The sequence below is a fragment of the Asterias amurensis genome, chromosome 1 (assembly GCF_032118995.1).
Source record: "Asterias amurensis chromosome 1, ASM3211899v1".
In the NCBI taxonomy this organism is placed as follows: domain Eukaryota; kingdom Metazoa; phylum Echinodermata; class Asteroidea; order Forcipulatida; family Asteriidae; genus Asterias; species Asterias amurensis.
This window is the reverse complement of record NC_092648.1, coordinates 36,310,416-36,333,154: the sequence shown is the minus strand read 5'-3', so window position 1 is coordinate 36,333,154 and position 22,739 is coordinate 36,310,416. Positions and strand designations below refer to the sequence as shown.

General features: G+C 38.4%; 1 protein-coding gene across 2 annotated transcripts in view; it reads right to left on the bottom strand.

Moving 5' to 3' along the window:
- Window positions 1-22,739, bottom strand: part of LOC139938556 (serine/threonine-protein kinase D1-like) — a 78,315-nt gene that overhangs the window by 25,822 nt on the left and 29,754 nt on the right. For both annotated transcript variants that reach the window (XM_071934131.1, XM_071934139.1), the window contains exons 2-6: window positions 17,752-17,890; window positions 10,695-10,826; window positions 8,260-8,414; window positions 3,322-3,526; window positions 240-317 (exon numbers count right to left, since the gene is read on the bottom strand). In XM_071934131.1, coding sequence (XP_071790232.1) covers window positions 240-317; window positions 3,322-3,526; window positions 8,260-8,414; window positions 10,695-10,826; window positions 17,752-17,890 — 709 coding nt within the window. The remainder of the gene's footprint in view (window positions 1-239; window positions 318-3,321; window positions 3,527-8,259; window positions 8,415-10,694; window positions 10,827-17,751; window positions 17,891-22,739) is intronic.

Genomic DNA, 22,739 nt, shown 5'->3' with positions numbered 1-22,739 from the left:
ACACCTGTGTCCTTAAGTAAGACACTCTTTGTTAAACATAAAAAGAAAATGGTTCCAAAATAAGTTTCACATTCAGTGGTGAAAACATACCCAGTCTGTGACACGTTGTTTTAGTGTAAGAATTTCCCTAACTGCAAGTGCTATATTATTGAATGACATGTTAGTATAACTAGATATCATGTTTCCCCTAAAATGTAAATATTTGTAACTACCGCGATATCTTTGCTATTTTGACTTACGTTCGTGTAGCGGGGCTTCCCCTAAGCAGTCTTTGGGAACTTTCTCTGCACATCGTTTGTGACAATTGAATTTGCAGTCTGGAAATGACAATAGTAAAAAGCACATCACACAACTATAGTAATAAATAACAATAACACAGCATCTGAAGGGTGTACCTTATCTATTAAACAATCGAAAGGCATCGATCTAGGTCAATCAAAGAATTCTCAGATGTGTTCATTAGGCTAATCTGGGTTTTAAGAAAATGTTGAAAGCGGAAAATGTCTTAAGTGGCAAGGTGGGTCTGAGAACAAACAACATGCTGCCCGATGACCTCAGACCTGGCCTGAGAACAAACAACATGCTGCCCGATGACCTCAGACCTGGCCTGAGAACAAACAACATGCTGCCCGATGACCTCAGACCTGGCCTGAGAACAAACAACATGCTGCCCGATGACCTCAGACCTGGCCTGAGAAAAAACAACATGCTGCCCGATGACCTCAGACCTGGCCTGAGAACAAACAACATGCTGCCCGATGACCTCAGACCTGGCCTGAGAACAAACAACATGCTGCCCGATGACCTCAGACCTGGCCTGAGAACAAACAACATGCTGCCCGATGACCTCAGTCCTGGCCTGAGAACAAACAACATGCTGCCCGATGACCTCAGACCTGGCCTGAGAACAAACAACATGCTGCCCGATGACCTCAGACCTGGCCTGAGAACAAACAAAATGCTGCCCGATGACCTCAGACCTAGCCTGAGAACAAACAACATGCTGCCCGATGACCTCAGACCTGGCCTGAGAACAAACAACATGCTGCCCGATGACCTCAGACCTAGCCTGAGAACAAACAACATGCTGCCCGATGACCTCAGACCTGGCCTGAAATTCTGGTTCTGAAGCATGCTCCTGAAAGTATATGTAGGGAGGGGCTGAACCATGAAATGTTTTGAATGTCAAGAGGGTTGATCTTGTACTGAATTCTAGGGTGCGTTCGATTAGCTTCCACGGGTTGACCCGCGATGATCATCCGGCTGACCCCTGACAAGAGCTAGTCGAACGATCACACTCGCCCTCTCATGGTGACATCATGCACCTCGGGCCAGCCCCAAGTGATCTGTTCCACAAGCGGGGCACTGGGGGCTGACCCGGGTGAGCCCCTGGAATGATGTCAAAGCTATTTGAACGTACCGGGGGCAGACCAGGGTCGACCCAGGGAAGCTAATCAAATGCACCAATAGGTTCTAAGGAGCTTCTAAAAACAGTATCTTCAGTGCTATAGAAGTAGATAAGAAATCATTATTGATTTATTTGAAGAAAAACACACCTTTTTCTGTTTACCAGGTCTCATCCGTGGTGATTATAATCAACACTTCAGCTCAAATCAAAGTTGACGTAAATGTGAAGTAAACTACAGCATCATAGACAAAAGATTAAAAAAACTAACCCTAACCCAAACACAGACACAAGATGAAACCCTTGTCTCATTACCAAATGATCGTCAGAGAGCGAGACTGAAATAGAATCGCAGAAGGCCTACAACATAGAAATCTCAATAAGACTTTGTAAAAAACCCAAAACAAACGACAAAAAAAGACACAAAAAGAAAGTCCAAGACTACAATATGTCAAACCTTAGACTAAGAACAAGAGTACAACGCTGTTTCTGTCAGTCTTTATAGACGTTCGAATATCTATAGCCTCACAGTCTCTGGCTTCCCACAGGACTTCCGAAGCTCGTTTATGGCGAAAGAGATTCACAATTAAATTCAAAACAAGTAAAAAATAACCATTTGGTTCATTTTCTAACTTCACTCATTTGGAATCATTGAGAAAGCTTAAACAAATATCTTCTTGTTGCTGATAGCTATGGAACATAATAAATAACCGATTTCTGAAAACATATGTAGATATTGCTTGTAAAAAGTAGGTGATTTATGTAAAAAGAACATGGTTTTGTACATTTCAATTAACAAACAACTTGTGATTTTGAGGTTTTGCTTCAATCCTCCAAAATGAATCGATATGAGTTTATATGTAGTATGGCTACTGCCTCAATAGACCGACCCATTAAGCTCCGCCCCATCCCCTATTGACCAATCACAACGCAACGAAGGTCCGACATGCAGAGTTGTGCCGAAAGGCATTGGAGAGCCCCACGTGTTCTTGCTCACACGTGCGTTGTCGGCGGAGCCTACTGGATCGGTCTAATGGAGTTGTGTAGGAAGCCAATGCTTAAAGCTCCCCATATAAACTGATATCAGGTTTAGTTAGTATGTATGCATGCAGCCTCAATCCTTAACAACAAACTGATATGAGTTGTGTAGTTGTGTACTGTACTTGAATGTAACGTAACGTTGGTGTAGAACTGGACTGCATATCTCTATGTCAAATGAATAAAGGTCAAAGGTGAATGTACACTCGGGTTTGGAGGTCGGTCTCTGGCGATATTCACAAGCCTCGAAGTGTGACGTCAGATGTTCAGGCTAGGGTAACCTAAACTTTGTAACCAATACCATACTTGGTGTCTCCAATTTTATAGAGGGTGATGCTTTAAAGCACAATCAAATGTATGCTGAGCACAAATAAGCAGGGAGCCAGTCACAGATTATGTACATAATATGTCATTTGGCTGGTAATCCAGTTGTTTAGCACTTAGCTGATTGTTTTGCTTAAAGACACTGGACACTATTGGAAATTGTCAAAGACCAGTCTTCTCACTTGTTGTACATGTATCTCAACATATGCATAAAAAAAAAACTGTGAAAATTTGAGCTCAATCGGTCATCGCAGTTGCGAGATAATAATGAAAGAAAAAACACCCTTGTAACACAAAGTTGTGTGCTTTCAGATGCTCGATTTCGAGACCTCAAATTCTAAATCTGAGGTCTCGAAATCAAATTTGTGGAAAATTACTTCTTTCTCGTAAACTACTTTACTTTAGAGGGAGCCGTTTCTCACAATATTTTATACTATCAATCTCTACATTACTCGTTACCAAACGAGGTTTTGTGCTAGTAATTATTTTGAGTAATTACCAATAGTGTCCACTGTCTTTAAGCAGCTGTATTAAATTGGGCCTTGGTGACTCACCTTTACATTGGATTCCTTGCCTAAATAACCCAACCAAGAGCCTCCTGCAGTACTGGCATATTGTTGGCTTGGTGTAGCTATGCACCACAAAAGTGTGTGGTACCTTGATCCGGCTTGCGACTGCTTTCTCTACCCATAGAGGGCGCCCTCCACACGACGGCGACCGCTTGTCCTTGTAGCTGTCTGTCTTTGATAGACTCAACGACTGAAGGTGGAGGGTAGGAAAGGAACGAAATTAGCTTGATGTGAGAAATGGATTACTGTATTTTCAAATTAAAACGGTAAAAATAAAGAAAAAGTTTCTTAGGTTTTGAGGCATTTCATGGTAAGGTATCAATATGTATTTGGTTTGCGGTAACACCATGTGTGTATCTACTTGCCAGGTAGAGCTTGTTCTTAACCAAAAAAGTAACAATTCCTACATGTACATAACTAAATGAGGAATGTGAGCTTCTCAATGCAGTAAAACAATGTCTAACAAAGTGATAAATAAACCAACAATTACCACAACCTCTGCAAAGATTGTACAAAACTGTTATTTATTTTAAATGGATGACAGAAACTGGTATTTTTTGTATATATTTACTTGGGGGGGGGGGAACTGTTAGCATGCTAAATAGATCATTCATTCTAATCTACATCAGGTGTGTCTCTCTATATGTTATCAGCAGCCGATTTCACCAAACGCTAAGATTCATCCTCGTCCTAACTTAGGATGGGTTTAGTACGTCCAACGTCTATGGATACAGAACTTAACTTGCCTAAGTGGTAAGATTACTGTAATTCACATATGAATTCACATATTATATTATTCACATACAAATTAATAAATCCCCTAAACTACCTAAAAAGTGTACATGTCAAATGTTTGCAGTGTGAAGTTGGTTCACCCAGGGGTTTGCTCTGAACCTGTTCAGTAACTAGCTAGCAAGAGCACAATATACTCAGGGAGGGCACCAGTTAAAACACCAGAGGACCAGTCAAAACTCACAACAAGCATGCCAAGTGGTCTGACTGGCTAGTTCAAAAAAGCATCGCTATTTCATTTGAAAGATTGACGAGTGAATGTAACAGACTAGTAAAGCTAACTAATTCTGTTGGCCAGTCTGAGTCATTAAAAAATGTAAGGGCAAACCTTGATACAGTACAGTGCAAGTCTCAATGTAGAATTTGAAACTTTGCATGAGGGAAACACGATATGCAGTGTTCTCCACATACTTTTTTTATTAGGAGGGCAGCATGACGTAATCAAAATGGCGCCCGTCAATATGACGTTATCAAAATGGCGCCCATTTTGACATGACTACAATTTGTTTTACATTTTGCTTTGTGCGCCGTGCCAAAAACCTCAAAGGGATGATTGGCATGTCGCACGTCGGAATTTAGAAAGCGGGTCACTCGGACGGCCTTCAAGTGCAATTTCCAAAATGAAAAAAAAACACCAAAAAAACCCCACAGTTTTGGACTATCTTACCCCCAAATTTATGGCCCTACTTTTTCCATCCAAAACCATTTTCATGAATTGGTGATTAGCGGTTCCGTTGTTAAGAACTCCGTTTGCAAAAAAATCATCGAGATTCAACGATCGAGCGGTAACACACCGAACAATTTATTTATCAAAGAACTTTGCCCCGCATCGCGCAATCCTTCAATGGGCGAAATTCGACATGTTTGAATATGCTTCAAGGCTGTACATTGTACCATTCTGCACCTATGTGTGGCACTGTGTGGTAATTCTTTCTCAGTTTGTGAACGTGCGTATTGTGTTGCAGCCTATCAACGGCCAATCACAGCGTGCGGACTGTTTATGCACTGTGCATGCAGTGGGCATTTTCATGCTAGCGGCGGCGACATCGACGGTGTGCGTGGTGTGTGTGCACTACGAACCATGTGGCTGTGTGTACATCGTGTTTTAACGTTTGTTTACGATTGCATTTCTGATGCTGTAGTTTTGAAGTCGATTGAGCTTGTCAGGTACTCGTTTGATCTTATTAATTAGCAGGGCGACCAATTCTTTGGCAGGGCGGCTTAAATTTTAGGAGGGCGGCCTGCCCTCCCAATTTACGTGTGTGGAGAACACTGGATATGGAAAGGTTTGCGGTAACATCAGAACACCATGTAATGACTTTCCCTAAATTAGTTCAGGTGGTTCTGAAAAGAACCGTTGGTTTCAACTCAACATTTCGATCAGTATGCTCTGATCGTCTTATTTACTCCAGAAGATGGTAAGAGCATAGATCAAAAGGTCGAGTTGAAACCAACGGTTCTTTTTCAGAACCACCCAAACTCATTTAGAGATAGAGAAGTGTCTTTCTTTATAAGGAGACTTCTCAGTTCTGAAAAGAATTGTCCTGCTTTTTAACAACTACCCGAGCGGAAGTAGAATGAAGAAAGACAGTTCTCTAAGAACAAACACTACCTGGCAAGTAGATACACACATGGTGATACCTCACGATGCAATGCCTCAAATCCTATAACTTCTTCTTTGTTCTATATTTTTATTTGTATCACTAGCAAATCGTCATTAATCAGACAGTGGTTTAAATGTTGCCAAAGGAAGTAATTAACTACATTGTAGACAGGACCAATTGGATAGAAAGATTGGGTGTTTTGACTAGCATTTGGCCTCCAGACTAACCACAGGGTCACCGCTGATTATATAACTTGTGAGAAAGGCAGTCTTTATCATTTTACCCATACTGTGATAAAAAACACATCAATACAGGTGAAGACTTGCGTAATGTAATAAACCCAACCAGTTGAAAAAGGTTAAAAAGGAAACACTTCCCGCAACAAGTTTCTTTGGAGTGTTGAATAGCAACCTTTAATTCAAGATCCAATTAAAGGGGCTCTTTCGTCACGATCAAAACTGGCCTGTGGCTGTACATGGTATACCGTGTATATAATATACATGTATGACTTCTCATTTAGTTACTACAAGCGCAAAGATATGATATGGATGGTGCGTGAGTGTGTAGTTACTTGGTGAGAGCTCATAATTCCATGTACAGCAACATGACTGCTCTGAGCATGATTAGATAATGAGACAGCCCCTTTAAGGAAAGAAAATAATTCTTGTACATTAACAAACTGTCATTTGTAATAAATAACAGAATTTTTGTTATTTATGCTACGCTGTACTGCAAAATCTTTAAATCTTTTCTTTTTTGGGGTGGAAAAACCATTTGAACTGCTCAAACTTTCTGGACTATAGTGTTCTCAAAAGTGGCCGCAACCCTCGACTTACGCTCAATCAAAAAGGTCAAAGTAAAGATCGCGCCTGAACTGAAAAGTTTTCCTTGTTTTACTAGTGACCATTCTGACTAAAAACCAAAAAAAGTTCTGTTTAATTTTTACATTTTACTGGTAAAAGAACATGATCAAAAGTCAGCGAATTTAGTAATGGCTGGGCGTAAGGCGATAATCATACAGAAATGTGTGGTCTCTTTAGAGTTAAATTCATCTCACAATCTGTGAACTCCAAACCTTCCATACAATTCTTACACAGATAACTTCAAACTTTTAACAGCGTAAACAATTGCACATTATTTCCTTGCTTTCTACATTTGCATTATTTGCAAATGTACATGTACCCCCCCCCCCTGGTATAAGTCCAGCATCGCTACCACTCCTCTTTCTGCCAGTGAATGGGTTTGTTGTCCAAAGTTCCTTCATACCACATGTAGTATCACTTCCTCATACCGATTTGCTCTCAATGCCGTCTTACGAAACCAGCCTTTGTCTTAAACTAAACAGGGTACTTTTCAATACATTGATGAGGGTTTCAATCCTCTGGACCTTTTTTGTTCTATTATTTTCAAAACGTCCTTCCCTTTGTATCATTTATAGTGAAGATCTTTATAAACATGTCAGGCATATTAGAATAACAAAATGATAAGGCATGTGTTCTGTTCATCTAAACATGCTAAACAGGAACTGAACAGCTTCTGAAGATAGTAACACAAAAGCCCCGTTCACACGAGATCAATTTGGCAAGGTCCCTTGCTAAATTGCAGCAAGGTTGTAAAGTTTTGCTTCCCTCCTGTGAAAGGACATTTGTGTACTGTCCAAGATCCTATTAAAGGAACACGTTGCCTTGGATCGGACGAGTTGGTCTATGAAAAACGTTTGAAACCGTTTGTTATGAAATGCATATGGTTAGAAAGTTGTTTTAAAAGTAGAATATGATGATCCACACAAGTATCACTCAAAATTGCACAGTTTTCATTTTATGTCGCCAACTAACACGGTCGGCCATTTATGGGAGTCAAATTTTTGACTCCCATAAATAGCCGACCGTGTTTGTCGACGAGGTAAAACGAAAACCACGCAATTTCGAGGCATATTTGTGTAGACCATTGTATTCTACTTTTAAAACATCTTTCTAACCATACCGATTTTATAACAAACGGTTACAGAACGCTTTTCAAAGACCAACTCGACCGATCCAAGGCAACGTGTTCCTTTAAAATCCTGAGTGAAACTTTTAAATGCCTTATAAGCCTTTAAAAGCAAGACACTTTATCTTAAGCTAATACTGGTGCAGATTTAGCCTGTAAAACATGGTTTGCCTCTTGGTTTGTTGGGGAGGGGACATTTTGTTTTGGGTGTTTTCATTTATGGTATTGTAGTGTTCAGTGCTAGTCCTTTGTCATTATCTTGCCCTTATATTTCTGTCTGTTAGGCGATTTTTTTAATTAATGTACTGTTCTGTAATAAAATATTTTATCTGGTCTATTTTTATATTCATACTTTTATTTTCTATATTTTGTCCCACATATATGCCACTTGGGAGGGCACATCGCTTTGAGGACAATTTGAACCAAAACTTTTGCCTTGCCCAGGACAGCCACTGCCGGAGTTATGTCCAAAGATTTAACATAAAATTAAAAAATGTTGCAAAAATAATTAGAAAGTGGAGGTCAACAATTTGTTTACCATGGAGTCGTTGTTCTCACTTGACAGGCTCATCTCAGATGACGACCAAGGCAGACTGGCTGAGCTAAAGGCCACCGAAGAAGGACGCCTCTTAGACAGGGTACAGTCATTAGGAATCTTAAATGCACAGCGTTTATGATAATTACCGCCACAACCTTACAGAAAGAAAGAGAGAGAAACAAAGTGTGAGGGTTAACAACATGATCAATGTATCACTATCTCAAAAAAAAATAATAATAATGTTTTTAAATGTAATTCAACTTGAATAGTGTCAAAGCGGTAATAACCAGGGAACAACTCACACTCAGTCAATACAATATTGAATGCCATTTTGGCAGAAACAAACATAAAACGTAACATAACTGGGCTGGTACCACCAAGGCAACACATTTCTTCAAAAGTCATTCGAAAACTTATTTTTGTGCTTAAATCTTTGTAACTCATTGTAGGCCAACTTGCTTGAACTGCATCTCTCCTTTTAGACAGACATGGCGCATTATAAATGGCAAATATTATTACTATTATTAATAATTTGGGGATGCTATAAATCTCTGGTAAAAGCTCCACATGCTACATGTTACACATTTAGCTGGAAATCACTTTTCAAGATGTACAAATTGCAGCAGCAGTAATGTTTTTAATTTCAGAACCCAGACACAAATGCATGTAAGATTGAGTTTCTAATGAAAGGCTTTGGAAATTTGTTGTTTGCACTGCATAAGGAGACAAGAGTAGACAAACTTTTATTCTGCAGGCTTGGGATTTTATACTTGGGAGGCCATTTTCATTTTGCAAAGGGCACTTTGATTGGATAATCTTATAGCCTGTGGGATAAACTTTTAGCAGTGCAGCAAGGCCAAGACCAGGGCAACAGAGTCCATTGCCTTCATCTTATTCCACACAAGATTCAACTCCATAAGTAAAACTCTCATATTTTTGAAATATATATTTTTTTTTCCACAAAGGGATAAATATATACGTCAAGCTGGCAACAGACACAAACATTGGTTTAACTTCTATGGATTGAAAATAAAAAATAAAAAACATGGTCGAACACATCGCAGCTGGCCAACACATTTTAAAATCCTTCAATCCTTCAAATCCTGTAATTCAGCACATGTCATTGTGTGTACTACGGTCTACCTGGCTCAAGAGGACAGTGAAGAAAAAGAAAAAAGAAAAAAAACGGCCAACAGTTTCACAGGTTCAGACCATTTACATTTCAGACCAGACATACAGGTGTTCAGTATGAGGAAATAGATGCGTTGAACAAAACAAACAAGTCATCCGCTGGGTAAAAACTGTTTGTGTTTACAGTTTTCAAAGTGAGCATGATGCTCGCCAAATGATAATATTTGATACAATTTTTCATTACACAACATCAGTTTCACATACAGCTATACATTGTACACTTTGAATTGATTCCAGTTTCCAGGGACCTACATGTACTTAAATGCAATGGCTCGCCTATTTGATTGTCAAGTATTAAAAGTAATAGAAATTGAAAGAAACCAAACAATAACCGGTTATATTTATATACCAGGCATACAAAATAACCGAGACACTAACTTTTCTTAACTTGCCCATTGGAAGAAGTTGGCATTGTATCAAAAAGGACATGACACATCAGTAAAACACAGTTCTGCTTGTCTTTTATAAACAGTGACATTTATCAACACTATCTCGTCAGTTTTGGGCCTGCATGTTTCTTAATTCATCATCTTTCAAAAATTCTCCTAACGCGGCCGACAATTTTTTGTTCTCAGCAAACGTCAAAGACAAAAGAAAGTAGTCTTTGTTTTGAAGACCCAGGAAGAATCAGGAAAATAAGTTGTAAATAAAAAGGGCATGTAAGAATTTAAAAAATTGCTTTCAGTTTTTAAAAATAATTATTAGAGATAAAAATCTTGATCTTTCACAAAGGTCACGTTGAGGTCAAATGGTGTTTATTGAGCTGCTTTGATTGACCCTGCAAATACAGTCCAAAAATGTTGGCTAATATTACCAATGATACAGCAAGGGTAAAAAATGAAGTCTGACAACACATGAACAAACAAGCAAACAAATTATAACACTAACTCAGGCCTGGAACTTCACTCTTGGAGGGGCACAGCAATTTACCTCTGGTAATGGGGTACCTCTATGAGGAAATGTCAATGTGTATAATTGTACCTTTGCAAAGGGCACCACAGCCAGCACGGCAATTCCTGTGGGTGGGTTATTTTGTGGCCTGTTCCCCAAAAATATTTTTAAAATAATAATAATAAAAGCTGTAATTAGTATGCCCTCCATAGTACACTACATATATATCACAGCGTGTACACAAAACAATCATAATACATGTACAACATTCATGTACATGTACAACCCAAATTTATCAGTAAATATTTTTATTTTTTTGATGTGTACCGGTTTTTCTTGAAATGGAAACTTACCGTGGCACTTCAGGCCCTGTCTGACAAGGCCAAAAAGCATCTGTCCACAAAAGTCACAGAAGGTTGGACTCTTGTAGGAGTGCACATAGAGTGTGTGAGGTCGGATTTGTCTATCTTCCACGGTCGCAGTGGCTGAAAAAGGAACACAAACAAAATAGTCATCCACTTTTATTATCATCTACATTAGGCTATTCTTTTTTGTTTAACCTTCAAGAAAGACTCTGCTAGGGTCCAAACGTCCGGCCGTTAACTAGTTGTTACACTAAATATGTGCTCGCTGTGCAAAGAGCTTGAAAATTCTGATGTTCACAAAAACAATAACAAATCTCGAACAGGAAACTGCAATGTGATAACCAAAAAAACAAAAATTTGTATGGCCTGTTTTACGCCGAAAGAATTTTGTTGGCACTAGTGAGTAAATTTGAGTTTACTGAACTATCGATAGTATCCATTACAGGATTAGGGTGCTTTTTGTAACACAAAACAAAATGTCCACAGATTTTCATTAAACTTGCACCGCTAGAAGATAATGATAGTAGAAAGCGTACCTTAAAATGTTACTTACTGGATGCTGTAGTTTTTAAGAAATGAGTAAAACAGTGTCATGAAAATACGTTTTTACTTGCTAAAATAATTTTAATGACATTGCTTTACTAATTTCCCCTAAACTACAGCACCTCAGCAAGTAATATTTTCATGGAAGCTTTCTACTATTATTATCTTCAAACTGTGTAAGTTTAGTGTAAATCTGTGGACATTGTGTTTTCTGTCAAAAAGTAACTAGACAAGGTGCAAGCAACCAGACTGGTCAAAATCTTCTAAAATGTAGCATGTTGTACGCTGTGTGAGCACGTTCACTGACAAAGTCATACTTTACACATTGCCATAGCTGCATAGTAGATGCTGTAGTGACATAACCTTGACGTCATCATGACACTATCAGGTGTTGACTAAATTGAATTAATAATAATATTTAATAATACAATATAAGACTAGTAAAGTGCAACAAATCTGCTTAGAAAGTAGTCACTCAAGGCGTGACAATAAAGATAAATTTACAGAAAAATATCAAGATATTTAAATTAAACTTTGTAATTATGCCTGTGATATTTTTTTACACAGGACTCGGGTAAGTACTGAGTATACAGTGCTAACGAACAAACATCGGTGTATGTTTAAGTTATAAAAAAAATTAATAATCTTGATCCCAAATGGAAATTTAACATCTATTATATATCGTTGCGGTACCCGCTGCCAAAACATAGGATTCAAACTGCCTCTAGCTACCGGGTAACCTTGGTAGTCTAGTTGGTAAGACACTGCTCTAGACCAGAAGAGTCGCGGGTTCGAATCCCACCCGAGTAACATGCCTGTTATATTTTTTCACAGGACTCGGGAAAGTACTGAGTATACAGTGCTAACAAACAAACATCGGTGTATGGTCAAGTTAAAACAATTAATAATCTTTATCCCCAACGAAAATGTTAAATCTATTACATTGTTGTGGTACCCGCTGCAAAAAAATAGGATTCGAACTGCCTCTAGCTATCGGGCAACCTCAATAGTCTAATGTAGTTGGTAAGACATTGCTCTAGAATTGCAAGGGTCATGGGTTCGAATCCCAGCTGAGTAATATGCCCGTGATATTTTTTTCACAGGACTCGGGAAAGTACTGAGAATACAGAGCTAACAAACATCGGTGTAAGGGTAAAAAAGAAAGAAAGAAAGAAAAAAACTTTGTACTAGTAATACGCAACTTCAATGATGTGGGAGTTGAGGGTGGAAATAGAGTGAATGTTGCGAGGAAGGCTGTTCGCAAGGACGAGGGGCAGCAGTACAGAAAGATACATGTGCGTGTATCGGTCCAGGAGCGATGAGATCTCGGTTCAGTCAGAACACCTAGTGTTTTGTTTTCTTTCTTCCTTTTTTTCTTTATGCTTCATAATCCTTTGTTATCAATAAATGCTTTCCAGAGCAAAGTTTTGGTAACCAGATTGACTTTAAAAGTTCTTCCAGAGAGGACTATTCATGGGTTGAATGAATGAAAGAATGGAATCTAGAGATCGTCAGGCAACATCACCAGACAAGTTTTCGCTGACCAAGGTTGGCAAAATTATGTGAAGCCATACACATAAACGCAAAGCAAAAACAGAGAGCCAAAGTTTGTGTCAACGTTACACCAATAATCAAAAATAGTGTTGAATATGTTGGAAACAAAAAAACAATCATAGGATGTTATTTTGCTTTCAAATGAAAGTTTGCAGAAATGTGGAATGTTATCAGATTGTGTATTAACACCATTGAATGTTTTGCTAACATTTGGCAGTCCATGCCAACCAGCACGTTTAGTTTTCAACAATTAGAAAGTTTTACATGCCACTGTAAGGACTGCTGATGATCATGTTTACAAAAAAATGTCCCTCCTTTTTTTTTTTGGGGGGGGGGGGGGTTAAAGCGATTAGAACAAAGGTTTTTGCAATTTGAAATGTGAGTGAAGAAGTGTATGAACTTTAGAGCTGCCAATGCTAGCTCTTTGTAGTGGAACATTTCCAAAGGGCACTGAGGCAATAAACGGTGTGAGAGCAACAAAACATCAACCCTACATGTACATGTACTTGTGCTTGCTACATGTACTATTAATATACATTGTAGTTGGTGTATTGTACAACTTGTAGGAGACACACAGTATTTGGTGTTGACGTCATCTTCAAAAATGCCTTGTATGAAATATTCACAGAATCATTACCATGCTTGACTTAATAAGAAGGTACAGAAAACAACCACAATCCACCTTGTAACAGTAACTCTGATGCTATAGATGAGTACATCCTCCCAGTTGATGACATTTATAAACATAAATAGCATCACATCCACCCACAAGTTATTAAGGCAGTCACCCACCCAGAAATAACCCAGGTGGTTGTGTGCTTAGCCTGACCGATCCATCAAGTCAAGTCCTAGGTTCTCTACACTGTATCATATAGACCTTTATTACTCCATTCAAAACTGAGGGTGGATGAAATAACAGTCTGGTGCCATGCACAATGAATGTTAGCATTCATTACTCTTATGAGAAACGGGGAACATAACCAAGATGGTGACAACATGACCAAGATGGTGACAGCGAGATAAAGGTCTATTGCTGGACACCTTGAGACAGGGCCATGTGATGACAACAGTTAACACCCTTAGCTTTATGTTGTGCTGTACACCTGTACATATGTAATGAACTGTGACTTTTCATGCACACACGCTGCCAAACCAAGACATTTCATTATCAGCATCAAGTAAATAACTATTTGCTTGCAACAGTCAGATACCAAGAACAACACTCCGATTAGTCTTAAAATGAAGTTGGTAATTGTTACGCACGGTGTAGTTACGGGGACGGTACACACATCCTCCATCCCAGTACAAGTGTGTAAGTCAGTGGCTGACGGATCTTGCCATGCGCTACCTACGACAGTTGCATGAACGATAATCACACTGTGATCGTTGCATGAACGACAGAATGTGTGTAAGGGGCAACGATAACGACTTGTCATCAAGTCTACACTCCGATAAGAAACAAGTATGTTTCCATTGGAACATGAGGGTACCAACCAAGGCAAAATACCAGGGAGGCATTGTAGCAATTGCATGCTTGTCTCTGTACAGACCGAGATAAGTAGTATTAATATTAAGTTCAGCATAGTCTGTTGAATAATTTAGCTTTACCTTCTACACCTACATTAGGAGCATTTTAAGTCTGAAAATAATGTTTACCAGCAGCGAACCATTTACTGAGCAAAACGCAGGCCTGTATGCTTCGTTTTTTAAAAGGGCACTAGGCACGAAGGCATTCGTTCCTTGGAAAAGACCACCCATGCATGAGCAAATTGGTAATTTCTACTGTAGCACTTTCATTCATTCATTCATTCATTCATTCAATCAAACTGATATTTATTTCTATACTGCATGAAAACAGAGTAAAAACAATGTTTTTAAGGAATAACCAATAAACAAAGCTATTTAATGAGGGTGAAAAAAATAAATAAATAAATAGAGTATGGAGGCATCATCTGGAAGCCGAGGCTTATGTAGGGATGCCTGGGGACAGACAATAAACAGGGACAAGAACGAACGGACTGACAAATAGAACAAAGACAGACATGATGAAGACAACAATGATGAGAACACTAATTGCACAACAATAATAACAATAATAATAATAATGATAATAATACCAATAATAACAATAAGAATAAGAAATCGAGAAATAACAAAAAAGCGTTTGCCGACGACTTAAGTAAAAGTAAAATGAGAGTGAGAAGGCAAACTATGTCAAATACTGGGAGAGGAGAGCTCTTTTATAAGCGCATTTAAGGGCACCAAGGCAATGACCAGAGTGCATGGAGGCAATCGCCTTCAATGCCTCCGTGAAGTATCAGGTTTGATAACGACATGAGGTATAAAAGCATCAAACTGTTATAAAGCCCAAGTTTCCACCAAAGAGGACAACGAGCCTTTGAGGACTCTGCTTGAGGTCAAAACGTCAGGGCAGTAAAAAGTTTTGCAAGAGTTAAATTGTCTACATGCCCTTTTTTAGGACAAAAAAACACAATGTCCACGGATTTACATTAAATTAACACAGTTTGAAGATAATGATAGTAGAAAGCTTCCAATGAAAATATTACTTGCTGAGGTTCTGTAGTTTTTGAAAATTGAGTAAAAAAAGTCATGAATTTTTTGTTTGTCTCACTGATCATGGGATGAAAATTATTTTATCATGTAACAAATTTTCATGACATTGTTTTACTCATTTCTAAAAAAAACTACAGCACCTCAGCATCTAATATTTTAAGGTACGCTTTCTATTATCATTATCTTCGAACGGTGTAAGTTTAATGTAAATCTGTGTACATTGTGTTTTGTCTTACAAAAAGTACCCAAATCCTTTTAAGTCAGTATATACATGTAGTAAAGGTTTGCAGTAACACCGTGTAATGGTTATCTCTAAATGAGTTGGGGTGGTTCTCAAGAGTTAAGTCTGTGAATTTCTTTAGAGGGGTGAATACTTCTGGGAAGAAATAAACTTTCCCCTGGCCTCCCGATAATGAAGCCCCTTCCTCTGTGCCAGTGTTTGAAGCTAATTCTTTGATTAACAACAATCGTATAGGTTTGTTTACTCAAAAGCTTCGAAAGACTGACAATTCACCCCCACCCTAAAACCTCCCACTATCCTTAACCTGAACGCCCACTTTGGGGGGCAACCCGGCAATCCATGGATTGGAAATGGGGGTGTATATTACACCCACAAACTTGTAAATTGAATTTGTCAACTTGTAGTTTGAGGTGAACAAATGGCATTCATCGATGATACATAAAATCTTGGTGCTAATAATGAGAACATTTGTTGTCTAAGCTCCAGAAAGCTCTGATAAATAGTACCATGGGTCGACTCATAAACATATTTTAAGAACACAGATATGAAGTGGTAAACTTTTGTATCCTTCCATAATTGTTAAAAACAAACAATCACTAACATGTATGCTTACCCACAAGTTAGCATCCATGTCAATGTAACTTTCACATGTTAGTGTTTAAAGACATTTTTTATAAAAACCAGGCGATTAAATTTCCGGACTGCGCATTTAACAAACAGAGACAAGAATCACTCCAAAATAGTCCCCAATTTAACTAGCCGTCCGCAAGGTCTCTATTTACACTCAGATCAAACGGGTTAAAATGTCAGAGTCTCCTCCCGGTGGAAGTAGCATTTCGTTTCCTCCACCACTTCAGCCACCTTAGAAACCCTTTTCCAATAGAAGATCTACTTCTCCGACAATGTTTCAGCTCGCCTCGAGTGCAGTTGAGCCATTCATCCCATGGTACGAATCTCAAGTCAGACGTCAATAACAAGAACTCAGGGAATATAACATTGTAAATATTTCTAAATGCTAAATGTTCATCTTCCAATAAGAGAGAGAGAGAGAGGGAGAAACACAGATATCTAAAAAAAAACGTTTTAAGAATATGGTTTCTCGTTTTCAATGCGCCAGACTTTTTCTTCCAGACATTAGAAGGGTGTGCAGTCTTCAAGGAACAGGTTGCCTTGGATCGGTCGAGTTGGTCTATAAAAAGCGTTTGCTATAAAATACATGGTTAGAAAGATATTTTAAAAGTAGAATACAATGATCCACACAAATTTGCCTCGAAATTGCGCGGTTTTCCTTTTGCTCTGCGAACTGAGACGGTCGGCCATTTTTTTTTTTTATTCCCATAAAAGGATGACCGTGTTAGTCGATGAGGTAAAAGGAAAAACGTGTATTTTTGAGGCATGTTTGTGGATCATTATATTCCACTTATACAACATCTTTCTACCCATACATGTATACATTTTATAACAAACGCTTTTCAAAGACCAACTCAACCGATCCAAGGCAACGTATTCCTTTAAGGTTAGGTCCTTTATGTAAAGATAAATTACTTTACATTAGTTCCGGATTGGATCGAAAGCTAAGGCCATCTACCCTATTCATTACTTTACATTAGTTTATACAAAATTTTCTTGAAATCCTAAGGATAAATATTTTACTTGAAGGTAAACCACAGAAGATAAGATGTTTTTGTAGGTTTGTGCACTTTAGAAATGAAACTGTTTGCAGTATGTATTCATGAATTCCACCTACATGTACAGTTCATTAAATAAAACAAAGAAATAAGTCGACTGCAAATACTTCCACATTATTTGTACCAATCACTTCAAAGCACACTCGTGAAATTGTAGACTGCCTAAAAGAGTCAAAATTTAAAGAAATAAAACTACCTGACCTACATCAAGCATCACCACGCTTTCTCCAGAAAATGCCTGCGTAATCAACTCCAAAAGGAGAAGCAATAGGGAAAAGTAGGTCAACATTAATACACCATACCAAGATCCCTATTCATCTAAATGAGGTATATAAGGTACATGTATCCACTACACCACCACCCCCCCCCCCACTCCCTTTCCATGAAACCACATTTTATTTATTTGTGGTTCAAAATATGAGGGCGATATTGGTCATACATGTACCTGATAGAACGGCCTCGATGAGTGAGCCATCTGGGATATCACTGGTGCAGGTGATGGGCTGCAGCGCATAGGTGTCGCCCGGAGTATGCTTGAACAGTAAAATCTTGTCAGACACTCCGTAGAAATCGTGTTCAGGGAACTGCCAAAGGGGGTCAAAAGAGAGATGGAGAGAAACAGAAAGGGAAAAATTAGGAAATAAATAGATACATTTAATCACAGCTGTTGTGCAATTGGGCCCGCATGTCTCACACACTGTCGACTCCCGTCAACGAGAAATTGTGAGAAATTGCAAGCGGCGTAGTGGTATGGACTTGACGATGGAAGACTATTGGCCATGTGACATCAGCTGTCACATCATCTGTTAAACTGGCCCGTATTATATTAAAACTACTTGTAACCAAGGGGGATATTTAGTCAAAAAAACCAGCCTTTGGCCAATGTACACCCTATTGTACACTGTAGGATTGCATTTGATAGCTATCACAACATTAAATAACCAAAACTGTTCTCTGCTCATTAAGAGTCTAAATTCAACTCGGAGCTTGTTCAGGTACATGTATGTAACTTTTCTTTCTGAATTTGAACATCTGGAAGGTTCTGGGTTTAGAAAAAGGGGGACCAAAAGCTTGCTTGGTACTAGTGGACATCCTGACAATCATTTATTTTTCAGTTAAGTTCATTCCTGAATTGTTTGAACTAAAAATTAAAATGTTAATTTTTTGCATCCTATACCTGCTATATGTTAGGTTATTCAATCAAAGAAAGCACTGACGCACAAAATCCTCATTGTTGTTGTTTCAAATTTCAGAATAAAATCATCTTAAAATAAGGTTGGAGGCTTTAAACTTTTTCACCACATTTAACTTTCATATGGATAGGGCCTAATCAGGTTCCTACAAAAACTGAATTTGATCTTCAGGGTTCCAGGCACGGAATTTCATCTTTGATAGGGCAAACTTAGTTTCCTTTTGCAAAGACAAGTTTTATTGGGTAATCTTAAAGTCTATGAGAATTTCTTTTGATGGAGCACCAAGGCCAAGATCAGGGGCAATAACTTTTTGGCACTTAGCTCCCATTGGTTTTGTACACACTTCCCAACTGGGGACCTTCACACCTCCAGGGGCCTATTGTATTCTATGTAGATCCCATGTTTGAACTTACTCAGCCCCTCCCCCCCCCCCCTCCCCCACACACACACACACAGGTGTAATCCCTAACAGCCAAAGGCATTGCACCCATTCTCACGATAGTATCTACATCCATGGAGGTAGAAATACATAATCTCCTCTAGCTTCACTCACTTAAATGCTTTCTCCCGGATTCCAAAGATGCATTTCAGCAATTAACGAAGCCACGCTGACATCAAAAGCGAGACCAAAGTTTTGACGGCATGAAATTTCATGTGTGATGCAGATTGCTTGGGTATGGAATACGTTACATGTGACAGGTAAAACTTGTACTGACTCAACGTATAATTGTTACTCAACCCCCTTCCCCTTCAACAAGTTCAACAACAACATGTACCAGTATGAAGAAAACCACAGCATTTGACTTCAATTTAATCATTATCATATTACCCTATCCATCCCCCCCCTCAAAATTAAAAAAGCGAACAGAGATTTCAGACTGAGGGGGCAGACTGTGTGAATCCCGCAAGGGCCTGCGAGTGTTGAGTATGAACCATTAGACTGCTTCAGGGAAACCAAACACTTGGGGCAGATTATGTGACATTACTAAACCAATCCCACTTTGCAAATTTTGTGTAAAGTTACGATATGTAATGTTAACACCAGGCGTGTGCAATCCATGGCAGATGAATACCAGGTACCCTTGGTGTAAGGTATCTCTTGTGTCAAGGTGACCTACACGTACATGAAGTTTGATCACTGGTAACCACTCCCAAAGTATACCGTGTACGGCAAGAGACACTTCATACGGATGATTCGGTCTGACTTCAGTTAAGACAAATTGATGAATTACATGGAAGTCTGTGCATCTTACACCCACTGTTTACATATGTATCCCTACCCACGGAAAGTTACAAAACCTTCTGGGGCAGGGCATTCATTTGCAATTATAGAGTTCTGCGTGTTATGTCGCCTTACTCCTAGATCAGATTTTGTGTGTGTGTTATTGTGTCTTTTCTTTCTTTTTTAAAGATTTTTTTTACTGATTGTATAAATGTAAGCACAGTACTTGTTTTCACCATTCAACATAATCCACTGTTTGTTCAATCTTCTTTTATTGTACAAATAATAATGAATATTATTTATGTGAGGTACATTTCAATAAGACCTGCTGTTTGTATTTCAAGTTATTTCTTCACTTTTGTTATTCCTCATAATGTAACAGGTGGGCCTATTTTTAAATTCTGTGTTTCATATGTGATTGATAACAAATAATAATATTTGCATTTACATGTAGTTTTTCATTCCTACAATATTCATTTATTTTTCATGAAAGGGAGTAGGCCAATGTTTCACTCAGTATTTTAAGAGTTTCCCCTTCACTCTTCAGAAGTCAAGTTATAAACCACAAAGGGAAACTGAATTGGTATTTTTTTTGTTTAAAACTATTTTGGGTTTTACAAGAGCGGGCTTTGAACCAACGACCTCCGGTTTCTTCAGAAGGTAATATTGCTGACATTAATTTTGAGGAGGAGCTTAATTTAAAGTTGGTGCACTCAGATTCACAATTCAAAACCCATCACCACGAGAGACGCTTCAGTTTTTAACTGGGACAGTTTGTTAAACGATTTTAGCAACCACAGGCTCCATTAGCAACAATCCTGGTACATAAACAATGGACTACACACGGCAACCTTCAAATTACTCATTTTTCCTCCCATTATTTAATAGATTTGCTGGAATTCTGCAGGTGAAGTGAAACAAAAAGTCTCTTCCTGTCAAGGTTTTATCATCACAACTGGTTTCTCAAAGAAGATAAAAAACATGATTATTTTATCACTAATTTGATTCGTGCGATTTGTGTATGAATGTATATTATTTGGTTTGCGGTAAAACCATGTGTGTATCTACTTGTCAGGTAGAGTTTGTTCTTTAGAGAACTGTCTTGCTCTATATTCTACTACTGAACACAAAACAAAAGCAAGAAAGAATCTATAGTCTTGCCGAGTGAGATGCCACCATGGATTAAGAAATGAAAGAGTCTCTACTGTAATTATAAAAGGGTTCTCGGTGCTAATTGCTGCTGAAGATCCTTGGAAATATATAATTTATGATCAAATCAAAAGAAATGTTTGCATAATTTATTATTGATGTGGAACTGTAATCATTTATTATTTCTGCCGATTTTTATTATTTCAATACATGGTTCAAAGCAGGATTCTCCCCCAACGCATGTTGATACATGCAAATTTCAGAAACAAATAAATAAAATTACAAATTTTTTAGCAATAATTTCACAAAAAACATCAAGAGAAAACCAACGCTCTTCAAGTAAGGCTTTTAGAACCCCCAGATAAACACCAAGTAGAAACAACCAAAGACCTTGTTTCAACTCAGCATGCTTCCGCTAAAAATCCAAAGATTAGGGTTAAGAATGCACCCTACTTTGAGAAACCATGAGTGAAACCATGTACATGTGTAAACCAGAAAGATGGGGTCCTTCTAAACTTTGGAAAAACTTAAATATTTTGTCCACGTGCCGACTCCTCCCCTCCTCCCACCCCCAGGTGCATTCCAGGGGAGATGACGTCTGTATTTTTGTCTAGAGAGATATTAGCCCCCCCCCCCCCCTAATAAAAAAGAAAATCAATAAAAATCACAAACAAAAGATGAATCACAGGCCCGAATTAAAGAAGTTTCAGAAAAACACTGACAATTGCAAACATAAACAATATTTTCAAAACTTTTGGATGCATTTGGATACTTTTGAGTAACAACTCCTTACTTACTGGAAAATCATGCATGTAAAAGACCATTCCTCAGAATGATTTCAACTATTTACAACATGTACACCGAGTGACATTCCATTACGTTGTACATGTCTGCAACCGTGTGACTGTGAAGTTATCGATGTTTGCCTCGAAGAAACTTGATCTAAACTTATTAAGATTTTTAGAGGTTTCCCCTCTCTCCCCATATCTTGCTGGATAAACAATGCCTTAATTCTACGTCCTGTAAAGGGCAAAACCATATTATCTATTGTTAAACTATTTATGTGACGTCAATCTATTGTTGAAAGTATAGATTATTTTTTATGAATGTACACTTCCGTTACGAACCTTCGGCTCGTACATTCTATTCACGAATCTACACTTTCTCGTCCATTCTCCTGAACTTATATTATTCTCCCTGCAAGAACAAAGTCTCTCTAAAACCAATGTCATTGTGATGTGGTCTTTCAGAAGATGCAAGAGAAACCAACGAGCAGATCCTTTTCACCTCAGATTGCATTCTGTAGAACACGTTCCTCCCAAGTTATTACGTTTTAAATTTTCTTTCACCAAGGTCAATGCCATGGCAACTGAAACAAATGCAGGCTAAATGCACTACTTTCTACTACAACACTACACAAATGTACAATGTATTCTACCACGCCAACTTTAACCCTGCCGTATTATAGCACAAGATGTCAAAAGGCACAATAACACCATGGAATGCGTACGTACCCTACACATGGTATTCAGCTAATTAGCTTCTGATATGGAGGCTCCGTGCATGTACATGTACATGGGGTACATGTACGTAGTATGACATCCATGGGTTCTGTCGCTATGGTACACTGTATAATGCATACAAGATGTGTACATTCTGTATTTAAAGATTAGATTTTTTTTACGATGCTGTAGGAGCTATGGAGAGTTTGACATGAAAGACATGTAACCAAGCAAAACGCTGTATCTGGATCTAAAAATACATGTTGTCCAAATTTGCTGAAAACTTATATTAAAAAATATATAATCTGTATCTGTATTGTTGAGCCGGCCAAAAAAATGTCTTAGACACATCACACCAGCTTTGCGC